The sequence below is a fragment of the Phalacrocorax aristotelis genome, chromosome 3, assembly GCF_949628215.1.
Source record: "Phalacrocorax aristotelis chromosome 3, bGulAri2.1, whole genome shotgun sequence".
NCBI classification, from domain to species: domain Eukaryota; kingdom Metazoa; phylum Chordata; class Aves; order Suliformes; family Phalacrocoracidae; genus Phalacrocorax; species Phalacrocorax aristotelis.
In genome coordinates this window covers 91,710,330-91,722,748 of record NC_134278.1, presented here as the reverse complement: position 1 = coordinate 91,722,748, position 12,419 = coordinate 91,710,330, and the positions used below count along the sequence as shown (strand labels likewise).

Sequence of the window (12,419 nt, the reverse complement as noted above, 5' to 3'; positions counted from 1 at the left end):
ACATAGATATATATTAAGAGGTCATGTTTATGGAGTCAGAAGATAGGTAGTTCTGTGGTTTCTATACTTTGGCAGCTATGAAAGAGTGGTGAAGTTGCAAATAAGAAAGACTTACACAAAAAGACTAAATTAGCTTAAAAGATTTACTAAACTCAGATGCATCCTGAGTTTTAGGAATCCAGTTCTGCTCAGCTGTCAGTGTTCCTGTCACAGGTATTACTGACACTTCTTCCTTTTTTCTATGTTGTAACCTTACCATTTAGATAGCACATGGACAATCAAATGCACGCAGGAAAGTTTGAGCTTTATTCTTATAGAAGGAAAAATATTACATGCTCAAGTGCAAGCAAAATTTGACTTTTGAGGCCAGAAGACCATGCCACAAGGTATCCAACCATCTGTAATGGCTATAAATAGCAGACTGGGATGCTATACTCCAGGCATGCATGTATGGTTATTGTGTGGACCTGTGTAAGAAATGTACATACTGGCTCCATATACATAAGTACGTATGTGATGCGGTTGCATACTGTCCTGGCAGACCAAGTATACCTAAGCTGTTCTACCTTGCCCAGCCAATTGCAGTGCTGTGGTAGGACGGTGTTAGCTCCCTAAGCAGTGGTCCTCCAACCCATGGGGCAGATGTGCACACACGTCTGACGTACCGTCACTGCCTTTTCTGCCTCTGCCTGGGTTGTGCCAGCTGGCACTGCCTGCACTCCTCGTCATGGGCAGCACAGCATGCAGTCGTGGGGTTGCAGGCTCCCCTCTCCCCTCCCTGTCAGCTAGAGCTAGGTGACTGTAGTGGTGCTGTCAGGGCAGCAAGGAGGCTAAAAGGCAGTGCAGAAAGCATGATGCTGTTTGCAGCACTCTCTTAGCTCAGTGCCATTGCCCACTGAGCAATAAAGTGCAGGGACAGCACTTGATACTGCACTATTTCACTCCAGTGTCTTGCAGGCAAGAAGCAATCCTGGAAAACGTTGCAGTACTTTGTTGGCCGTCACTGTGTTGTTCTTCCCGTTGCACAGAGCAGTGCACAGCTCTGCTCCTAGGGAGTGGGTGTGCTGCTGCTTGTAGCCTGCTGCAAGGTGGGCTGGGGCCAGAGTGACGGGCCTCTCAGTGTTGGATGCCACTACGCGTGGCATGAGCGTTTCCGTCAGAGCATAGTGCCAAGTTGTCTTGCCTGCCAGCACTGTGACACTGAGTGGCTGCAGCATGGAAATATATGTATGAATGAATTTCAACTGAGATACCGCTTAAGCTGATGATTCAATATGTGGTATCCTTTGTGGGAAATGGTGGGTAAAGACAATCCTCTTAGTCAGGGGAGTCTCAGATCAGGGCAAAACAAGTGTTATAGCCAGTTCAGACAAAAGAAATGGTTTTTGAGGAATGGCAGCCTCTTTCATGGTTAATGCTGCTTAGGTGGGTTGTTCTGGGACTTAGATGTGTGAGCTTTCGCAATCACATTGTCACAGCGACAAACCTAGTCAACTGGGGTACAAGCCGTGCACATCACCATCAGTTCTGCAAAGGATTTAAGAAAGACTGTGCAGCTGAAGGTTTATCCACCCCAGTGGGGGATGATGGTATCTGCAGATGCATCATGGAAAATATAGCAAAAATGGGGTTCATGGTAAGTCTGCAGCTGCTGGCTGGGGGTGTCTGTGCGTGAGACGGCGCCCAGAAATTCTCAGGTGAGAGATGCTCGCCCCGACCAGCTGTTTAAAGGATGTTGGAAAGTTATTTCCATTCCCTCAGCTTAAAGTCATCGTACAATATTGTGGCTTTGCAGTGTAAGGCCCAGATATGGCTTTGGACATCTGCCATTTGAGTGACAGACTGAAAAAAATCCTAACTTTAGGGTGGGTATTTTTCCAGGTGATAAGACTTTCTTAGTAGCTCTACCTACTACTGTTTGTAGCAAAATGAAAGCGGTTTTCCCTGTACATGCCAGGGCTTGGGAAATAAAAGCTGTGATCCATAGAAAGTCAGAAATCAGGTAGATGGCTTAACACCCCAGAAGCACTTGAGAGCCACGCGTGATTATTGGATTGATTTAAGGCTATTAGAGCTGCTTTACTGTCCTTCTGTGTGCCACGAGAACCTGCATATGTGTGTACATATGCAGACACATATACCCTATTAGCCTATACACATTTATATGTACATATGCATGTATGTGTACATCGTCTCAGAAACCAAAATGGAAGCGGCTTTTCCCCCAGCGCGTAGTCTTTTCATATGGTTTAAAGCAAGCGAAATCTGCAGTTACAGTTGTGTGCTGCTGCAGGAGCTGTGTGAGCAGCCTGATTCTTGTATTGACGGCTGTAAGAAAGCAAACAGGTTGTCACAACAAATGTTCCTAGCCGTGTCCTAAAAGGGCTTCTTTAGTGTGAGGGGTTTGTGTCCAAATGGTTTTTCTCTGCTCTTGTTTAAGTGCCACTTCTGAAGAAATGTTGCAAATCCAGAACAAATCACGTGCTTGACATCAGGGATGTTGGAAAATTCACGCAACTGCTAAAATTCACACAGGATGGGCAAAGGGATGATGCCTGTTGTTCATTGTGATTTTTAAAACAGCCTTTGAGTTATGATTTCCACTGTGTTTTTACTCGTCCCTTTTCTTTTCCAGGGGTTAAAACCAATTTTAGCTCTTCAAGCAACACAGGCTGTACCTCAGTGCCTGAAGCCCATGTGTCGGCTGCTGGAAGCAAAAGGTCTTTTTCTCACAAGTAAGCAAAGCAATTTTTCCTGAAGAGTGAGAGAGTTGCTAGTGCAGAGAGAGACTACTATGTAAGGCCTTGCAGCTAATACATAAAATACCACTAGTGTGAGTTTTGAAACAATTTGGCTAACACTATGCTCTTGGGCAGCACTTACGCTGATGAGAACTGTAATATGAGAAAGGGGAAAAAAAAGCTATATTTTTTGAGACCAAAACATGTCAGTAGGCCAGATCAGCCGACAGGTATTTTTTTGTTGTTTGTTCATAACAAGTATGGGAGATACCCTCAGGTAAGACAGAAAAGACTTCAGCTGGAGTGGAGGAGGAGACAACTGGGTATATGTTGCTTAACAGCAGTACCTCTAAGAAGTTAACCTTAACCTTTTGGTCTTATCACTGTTTTCTCTTTGTAATAAACTGTCAGCTTGGCATGTCCCTTTCCAGGTCATGACCTTATTTTTTGTAGGAAGAAGTAGACAATATTGCCTTTGATGCTTTTGTATTCAACACCCTTGCCCAACCTTTCTGTAACTAAAACTATATGCAAATAAAAAAAAAAAAATATAGATCAGTTATCTATCTAAACAAATCTTTCAAGAAAGATTTCTGTAAGATTTCTCCCTATCATTTGTGAAGTGCAAATCCAGAGAGCTTGTGAATGCAAGGGTGAGGACATTTGGGTGGAGCAGCGCACATTGTGCTCCACCCACAAAATCCCTGCTGGTTACATTTGTTGGAGTAGGTGCAAAGAGTTCAGATTGACAGGACGGGTTTCCTGCCCTTTGTGGAAGTGCTGGCAGGTAGGCCAGGCCGGGACTGGCAGTGGGATACCTCTATGCTTAAGTCACACAGATGTCTCTGAGGTCGGAGTGTGCCCCAGTGCACAGAGATTGGCAGAATGATGCTTGATGAGCAGTTTCCTATCTGTGTCATGAGACTGTTAGAAAAATAAACATTACCTAAGCACTCTCTAGATTAAATCTAACCAGTAAAGGTACTGGCCGGGGGGTGTGTGTGTGTGTGTGTGAAAAATACTAAGTATAATATGAAGCCCTAAAATCACCTTACTTGCAGTAAGATTCTGTATCATTGCATGTATTTCTGTGCATTTAAATGTAACTTTAAATTAGAGCATCCTGACCCACTTAATTAGACAGAAGGCCTCTGTAATAATGCTCCTTCAATTGCATTGCTGCGTTACGCACAGTCTATGTGAATTCTGCCTCACCCAAGAGTTGATGCTGTACTGTACGAAGTGGAAGGAGAGGTCTCCTTTGCGATATGTTCTCTTTTAACTGTTTGACTCAACTTCCTCTGAAAAATCTCAGTGTTGTCACAAACCACAGTCCAGCACTTCATTGTAAAATAATTATAAAATCACCCAAACCACAGCAGTGTGATGAAGGTTTGCAGCAGCCACCTTCCTTATAAACTGTTCCATTTTCAGAGGAGGGACGAAACCAAGTTAGGGAATCTTGAGGAGAGTTCTTGCTTCATAGTGCTGTGGTATTTAAATTTTTATGTTCAAGCCTCTTTGGTTGGCTGGATTTGCCTTTTTCTTTTCTGAAACCAGCCCGTTCATTACAGTTTAGAAGAACAGATTCCATGAGAGGATGTAGGTAGCAGTGTAGCAGTGCAGGAAGACAAACCAAGTGAGCAAGCGAGGAACCCACCTTGGGAAGCTGTGCTCAGAGCACCTCAGTCCTTTGGCAGTTGCCAGCAGCACAGATACCAGTTGCTTTCAAGCCCACAGTCGACAGTCAGGTTATTTAATAAAGAGTGGGAAAAGAAAGGTAGATACGTATGAGGGAAACTGGAAGGAAGGAAGGAAGGAAGAAAAAAATGTGTGGTTTTCTTTGTCTATTTTAATACTATTTCAGCCTGCTCACAGTAGGGTTTGAACTATATCTAAGCAAATGAATGGTCAGGCATTGGAACAGGCTGCCCAGGGAGGAGGCAGAGTCGCCATTCCTGGAGGTACTTAAAAGATGTGTAGATGTGGCACCTCAGGGCATGGTTTAGGAGACTTGGTGATGTTGGGTTGACAGTTGGACTTGATGATCCTAGGGGTCTTTTCCAACCTTAATGATTCTATGGTTCTCTTCTATGATTCTATGAATAGTTGACAGTGGCAGCAGAAGCACCCTCTATGCCAAAGAGAGAAAGGAACAGTGGCTCAAACAAATCGGTTTTCATCACACACTGTGATCCCTCAGGCTGCTTGCCAAGGAGCATGAAAGCAGTCTTAGAGCAAACCTCCACGAGCAGGCATCTCTCTGCAGGTCTGGCCAGGGAAGGCTGAAGCGTGGTTCTTTTGGCACTAGCCCAGGCTGCAGTCCTCTCATTACTTAATGGAGTCAGAGGTTCAGGGAATGTGGATGATCTGGTGGAGTCAGTGGGGACCGTGCTAGCCACAGAGAAATGTGAAAATGGCCACCATTTCCCTAGATCACATAATTCAGACTGAGAGCCCCACAGTCAGTGAAAGAGTGTGCAGTGGCTGATGACTTCAGGACTTTCTTCCCGGCCACTCACAGTTATCTACCTGTTTTAGTGTGTAGACAACTTTGTGCGTGAAATAAGACACATAATGAGTTGTGTGATAAAGATAATCCAGTATGCTTTAACCATGTTGGTTCTCCTCCAGTTGTGGCCTTCATGGTCAGAATAATGGATCCTTATCCAACAAGTCCAGACCCAGCCCACCTGCTTCCCGTGAAAAGGTCCCTTTGTCAACACTGAGCAAAAACCAGCCGAGTCCTGCGAACACCCGTCAGAATTATGGGGCTTCTTTAGCCAGCAGAAGCAACTCAGGCTCAAACAAAGGAAGTGACAGCAGCCAAGTGACGAGGCAAGTCTTTATTTCAGCATCCTGGTGTTCAGCACACTGACTTACCTTCTCTGCACTCAAATGGGGCATCAGCTGGTTGTCTGGCTTGCCAAAGGGGTCGTGTTGCTCCTCAGCATGGGTGTGACTCTTCATATTGGTGGCTCGACAATCAACAGTGTGCTCTATCCCATGTAGAAGTTTTACTGTTTCAGTACTGTAAAATTCAAGGTTACTTTTAGTCAAAGCACTTTGTAGCTGATTTTCACTCCAAGGCAGGCTCCTTTCCGTGGTTTTATGCTGTCAGTTCTCACGTGGCTTTCCTGGTTCTTTCACAGAAAGGTCCTTTCTCCTTTGGAGAGAGTTGGGTGGGGTTGTATAGAAAATATTGTATGCTCGGGTGAAAATTCACCCTGCCCGGCCTTAGGTACCTCTGCGTGCAGTTTCCTCTACAGGGAAGAAAACTAATACCTGCGGGAGCGTGCGACACATATTGCAGAGAAGAAATTGTTGTTTCTCTCCCTCCCTTTCTCTCTCTTTCCTCCCACCCCAGGCAACTCAACAGCCAAGCATGTCAGACACACACCTAAAGCTAGACAGGATTAATGTAGGTTTCAGGGTGCTCGGCTTCTTAACTCACATGTGGAGCTGAACTCAGTCTGTACGCTTCCTTACCTGGCTGTGTCTGCAGCTGGGTGCCCTTGCCAATGGCCCAGCTGCCTGCTCTTGGGCACCGTTTTGGGTGAGGAGATGGCTAGGTGTTTTAAAGTTAAATGTCTCATTTGAGGTAATGGCACTGAAAACAAGTATGATAAATAGTAAATTTTGTACTATAGCCACAAATCAGCCATTTTCTCAAGTACTTTGATTTGCCAGAGGGAGTCACTTGTGTGGACACTGAGGAGCCCAAAATGAGTCAAGCGCCATATCAGTCTATGGGATGTGTTCCTTTTTGCCAGGACTGAAGAACTGTAGGAGTGATGTTATGTGATGGTGTGATGGTTTTTTTTCGTTTCAGGCAATCAGGGAAATCTATTTCTTGTGGTCACAATTGCAGCACTAAGCCAGAAAATCCGGAGCGGTATTTGACTCCTCTGCAGCAGAAAGAAGTTACAATACGGCATTTGAAAAAAAAGCTGAAGGAATCCGAGTGCAAAGTTACAGAAAGGTATATTTCACTTCAGAAATAAGACTGGACAAGATTTATTCAGGAGCATTAAGGGATGGGAGTCCTGATCATTTGTACTCTTTTCTTGACCATGTAAAGTTTTCATTAAGAGATTTGAAATATGGTCGGGCTGATTAGGTTGTTTTCAGGTATTTAAGGTTTCATTGTGTGCTCAGTGAATATGTACCGTGCACTTTTGTTACAAATATGGCTGTCTCTTTTTCCCTTTTTTTGAACTTTCCCGATAGAAGACTTTCAAAGGATAGTTCTTCACCAGCCTACTTTAGCACTGAGACCTTTTATACATAAAAAAAGTTCCACCTCACTCAGAAAATATGACGACAAATGTCCCCCTTTTCCCCTAATGAAGGAAAAGCTCTGACACAAACTAGTGTGCCCGCTTGTGGTTTTGTTGCTTAGATATGGACTTTTTTGCAATAGCACTTTGTATGGATGCTAAGCGAAGAAGCAACAATGTACATTACACAGCAACAGATGTTCTCTCTTTTACTAAAGCTGTGCTCTGAGAACTGGCTTTCCAGCACACACAACCCAAGCGGGCACAACGGGTTGTTTGAATGGAGCCCCAAGGTAGAGTCCCAGGGACCCCTTGGTCCTGCTTTGGGTGGCCCAACATCTGTACCTGTGAGGGCTGGATCTCACGCAGGGGGCCTTTCTCCCCACTTGCTTGCAAGTGAAGGCAGAAGCCTCTGGATCCATGCTGGGCTGGGGGGGTGCAAAGCAAGCCGGGTGCAAAGCAAGCCAGGTGCCTGCAGCCCTGAGCCATCCTGCTGTCTGAGGCCACTGTTGGCTCTGGCTATACGTGACGAGCTGCTGGCAGGCACAGGGGACACATCCAGGCAGCTGTTTGTCATTTCCTCCAGGGTGAGGCAGTAGATGAGATGTCAAGCGCTGTACTGGTTGGACCTAACCCAGAGGCCACCACTTTCACCTCAAAGTGTCCAGGATCACAGCATAGCCCACAAGGCTGCTGGCTGTGTGGCAAGGTTGGTGACTCCAGCTAGGAATCAGCCAGTGTGTCTTGGCAGCCAGCTGACATCTCTGCCAGTTCTCTCAGAGGTGGCAGCAAACGATGCATGGAGGAATTTGCTTCTTCCTTGGAGCATCTTTGCAGCATAGCCACCCCAGTGAGGTGGAGCCTCACGTTGACTCTTTAACTAGGCAGTCACCAGAAGTGTTACGATATTTTTATTTTGCTCCAGGGAAAGAGAAATCGAAAAGCTCAAAGCTCAGGTGGAACGTATGAAGGAAGACTGGATCGAAGACGAGTGTAATCATGTGGAGATGGAGCTGAGCCTCTTGGAAGCAAGGAGGGAAATTAAAGAACTCAAGCAAGTTATTGAGAGCATGAAGAACAGCTTGGCTGAGAAAGACAAAAAATTTCAGAAATACTTCCTAGAAATAAGCATTGAGAACAAGAAACTGGAATCTTTGGTGTCGAGCATGGAGATGGCCCTGAAGAGCTCTGTGAGAGATGAGCAGCGCCCGGAGTACACATGTGACTCTGAGGGCAAGCCGTTGTGTACCACTATGCCAGACAGCCCCACCACAGAGGACCAAGCTCTGGAGGAGCTGGCAGATAGTGGGCTGTTTCTTCATGAGGACACAGCTAACGGGACTGATTTATTTGAAGAGAGTTTGACCACCACAACCTCTGAGTTGAGTGAGCCAGCTCCCTCCAATTCTACTGTGAATCAAGAGATGCTTGAAAATGTTCTGGATGAAAAACTAACTTTTTCCCAGGAGGAGGAGGAGAAAGTCAGAAACATGATGGTGGAGCAGACCATCCAGACTGATGTGGTGCCATATAGCCTAGAAGGGGAGCAGTTCATTCAAAACATGTTCAGAGCTCAGAGCTCAAGATGCCTGTCCTCTAAGCCTGCCTTCTTCACTGAAGGAATTGGGTCAATTTCTCTTGAAAGCCTCAGTGATTCTGGTATCATTGTGGACTTAACTCCAGGTGAGCCAAACTCGACCATCCTTTTGTCTCCTGTGACACCTCCATGCAGGAAGGTGGAGCACGGAGTTAATGAAAACCATTTTGTGAAAGAACTTGATTTTACAGAACCTGATGATGATGAAGTCTTTGGGTACGTCAATACTGTTTCTCAGACAGGAATAAAGAAGAGATACTGGAGCAGCAGACTCGCCAGCGATCTGGCTGTAGCAGCCCCTGTTGTACCAACTATCATGCGGCCTTTCAGTACTCATGGAGCAGGAACAGATCTCATTTACAGTACTAGAGCGTTGTTTTGCAGTTCTGTCCTAGTCCACCGTTTTGCTCTTGACTATTTGATTTGCCCTATAAATCGGTTTGAAAACATGTTACTTGTTTCAGAATGGAAAAGGTAAAGCCTTTCTACAGGATGTTTGTAACTGGCGTTTTTTGAGAGTACTGCTGCCTACAGAAATAGTCCTCCTGCTCCCAGTCACCATGTTCCCCACCCCCCCCAACCCACCGCGCTGGTGTCTTTCTGGTGCCAACATATCTGCACAGTGAACATGACCAGGGAGATCAAGGAGAATACAGTGAGTTCTCTTTCATGTTTGTTTGCTGAATGTTAATTTGTTGTTTGTTAAGCTCAATGAGTTTCCCTGGCTGCTTCACTGGGCAAATATACCAGCACTTTGCACTGGCTCAAGAGTAGCGTGAGACGTGCACGGGAGCAAACGGCCAGAGAAAGGTGGGCTATTTCTTTAGGCAGCACTAACCTAAAGCTTTTGTGAAATTACAGTGTTGAGTGACACGGAGGCTTGTTCCCGCTAAGGATATCACACATGTATTCCAGAGAGCATGCTAGTGTTATCCATTCGTTGTCCAAAGAGTCAGTTCAATTTAGAGGTAAACCCCCTATTCCCCAGGCAGTTTCCAGCACATTGTTTGTTCCTGTCTTGTGTAGTGTTCTTCTCAGTTGTACAATTGCTTGAGTGTTTCACTGGTCTTGTGTGTTTACAGGGACTGTAACCAAAAAGGTACTTTGTTGAGAGTCTTGAAACGTGTTAGAAAGATAAGTATAGGTGTAGGTACAATTTGAGTGTTAATGTTGTTTTAAAGTTTTAATGTGTTGGAATGTTGTAGTCATATGAGCCCTTTGAAATGTATTGTGCTTTAGCTTATTGTTTATTTAATTGTTTCATTGTAAATTACCTTTATAATCACAAGTTCAATGAAGCCTGTTAGAAATGGTAAATGTGTGAGTGTTTTATTGTAGCAAAGCCATATAAAATAGCCGGTCTCAGCTGAGCTATTGGGCACAGGCAGAGCTGGCGGAGGCACTGTATCAGGGCATAAGGAACCATCAGGACCCAAAGAAGAGAATTCTGCTGAGAAAAACTTCATTACAGCTCCAAGCATAAGCACTCAGGCAGAGAAAAAGGCTCCAGGTGGTCTGTGGACACACATGCCACCTGCATGACTGCACCCATGCTGAGTTAACAAATGCAAGTGCCTAATCTTTAATTCAATGCAATCTTCCAGAAGCTTGTAACTGCTCATTTCTGTGCTGCCAGGAGAGTGTCAGTCTTCCCGGCATTTAACAGAAGTCCAGAATACCTTGTTTAATTAACCTGAGAGCCATGCAGTCTCAGTGTGCCCACCGAGATGCCACTGTGACCATCAAACCAGAAATTCTTCCTGTCCAAAACTTGAAATCCATGCATAGTTCAGAGGAGGGCAATGCTAACCAACAGGCGACATAGCGGTGTTTGCCTGCCTCCACCCAACCAACCTTTCAACAACACCTCTGGCCGGTTAAACCTCACTGGCTTCCTGTTCTCCCCTCCAGCAAAGCAAGTGTAATATTTCTCTGTGCAACCCAGAGCAGAAGAAGCCTGGTGAAGCCAGACAACGCCATGCACTGCCCTGCCGCTTTGGGGAAGAATGGAGTTATTAGCCACAAGGAAGGAGGAATAGTTGGCCAGCATGTGGGGAGCATTTGCAACACTCAAGAGGGTCACATGCACCAATGCTTACAGAGGCAATTCAGAGACCTTTTGCATCCTTGTAATGCCTGGGTTCTGAATTACTTGTGTTTGCAACAGATTCCCTAGTGTTCATTAAGCATTTCACTGAGGAAGAGGAATCAAACAGGCATGTTGATGTAACACAGGCTCCAAGAGTTCACAAAGATGAGAACACGAGAGCGCCTTGCTTCCTCTGCCAGCAACTTCCTCTTCCACGCTCACCTACCTTGTTGGGTTCCTGCAGGCCACTTGACTTGCCTTATGACACTACTGCAATACATAGTTGCTGCAAAGTCACTTTCAAAAGCTTTTCTTTTAAGTACCTGGGCACAAGGGCCAAAATTAATAGGTTGGCGGGTGGAGGGGATGGGACTGGAACACATGACACAACATGCCTTATTGCTACTTCAAAGCATGTCTGTTCAAGGCTGAGAGCGCAATATTTTATATGGGATTTTACCATCTTTATCACAATTTTGGGTTTCTCTTTAACAGCCACTATTGTTTAAGTGATCTTTGCTTTGAGTGGTGGTGAAATGGAGCATAGTTTAGAGGACTAGTTTAGATCTTCAGTTCTAGGAGAGAGATTCACCTGTGACTACGTGGGTGTCTTTTGCAGCAAGCAGGCAACAAAGCAGTATGAACCTACACTTACATTTAAAATGTCAATAGGCTGAACTCATTTCAAACCATGTTTTGGACGTGGTCCATGTTTAAGACACAAGGCGCTAACACCAGAATAACGTCAAAATTGCTTCTTGCCCTTAAAAATCTTCTGTCCGCTCAACTCTCATAAGTTATTTAACTATGCTCAGCAAGAGAGTTCCCGTCACATTCCTGATAGAAGTCCGTGCTCTGATCTCTACCTGAAATACAGCTCGCTTCCAAGCTGCCGCCTTTCCTCCTCCATCCTGCAAGTATGCAGACAGCTCAAGGTACCCTTTGAAAGAAGAGGCCTGAAGTACCACGATAAATGCTCCAGTCCCAGACTTTGTGGGGCTGGCCTTTGCTCCCCGATCCACAGAGGCTATCCCAGCTGTTGTGACAAATGTACCACCTTGATTTTTCCCCATCTAATATTTGGCTTTACTCTTAGCCATGATTCACCTGGATCCTGCTGCTGCTGTATGGAGCAGCTAGGGGAGGACCATTAGCCTCCAAAGAGTTCAATAAAACCTCCTCCTTTTTCTGAGTTGAGAAATTGTTCATACCATACTGAGGCAAGAATTGAAGTCTTGCCTCAAAGTGTGCAGGTGGGGAGGACAAGCAGGGCATAGGTTAAGGGTCAGGTAGCAGGTGGCTGCTTGAATTCATGCTTACAGGGTAGCATAGGAACCAAGGCGGCTCCTTCCCTGGTTGAAGCAACACCTATTGATAATCCCATTACGCATTTCTCTATTTCTCTTTCTAATCCAGGCTCAAAGAAGCCTTTCTTTAATATTCAGCTGAAGAGGTACCCAACATGCCTCTCAGCTGCTGAAAACACCGAGGCACAGGCACTGCCCACCGCCTCACCAGAGATTCACCTGCATGCTTACTTAGGTCCACCCACTCACAAGGCTCTTCTTCACTTCTGATCCCTTCCTCATTTTGCCTTCTTTCCCCCCCCAAATCAACTACCTCACCTAAATCCCAACCGCTAGAAATGCGCTAAAATTGAACCACTGTTTTATTTATGTCCTACATGAGCAGAACAGGGGAGCATTTTCCTC

General features: G+C 45.3%; 1 protein-coding gene across 1 annotated transcript in view; it reads left to right on the top strand.

Moving 5' to 3' along the window:
• Nucleotides 1–376: 376 nt before the first annotated feature.
• LOC142055645 (uncharacterized) overlaps nt 377–12,419 on the top strand; it is a 54,234-nt gene continuing 42,191 nt past the window's right edge. Inside the window, exons 1-4 of the mRNA XM_075089762.1 lie at nt 377–386; nt 5,525–5,579; nt 6,574–6,723; nt 7,947–8,407. Coding sequence (XP_074945863.1) covers nt 377–386; nt 5,525–5,579; nt 6,574–6,723; nt 7,947–8,407 — 676 coding nt within the window. The remainder of the gene's footprint in view (nt 387–5,524; nt 5,580–6,573; nt 6,724–7,946; nt 8,408–12,419) is intronic.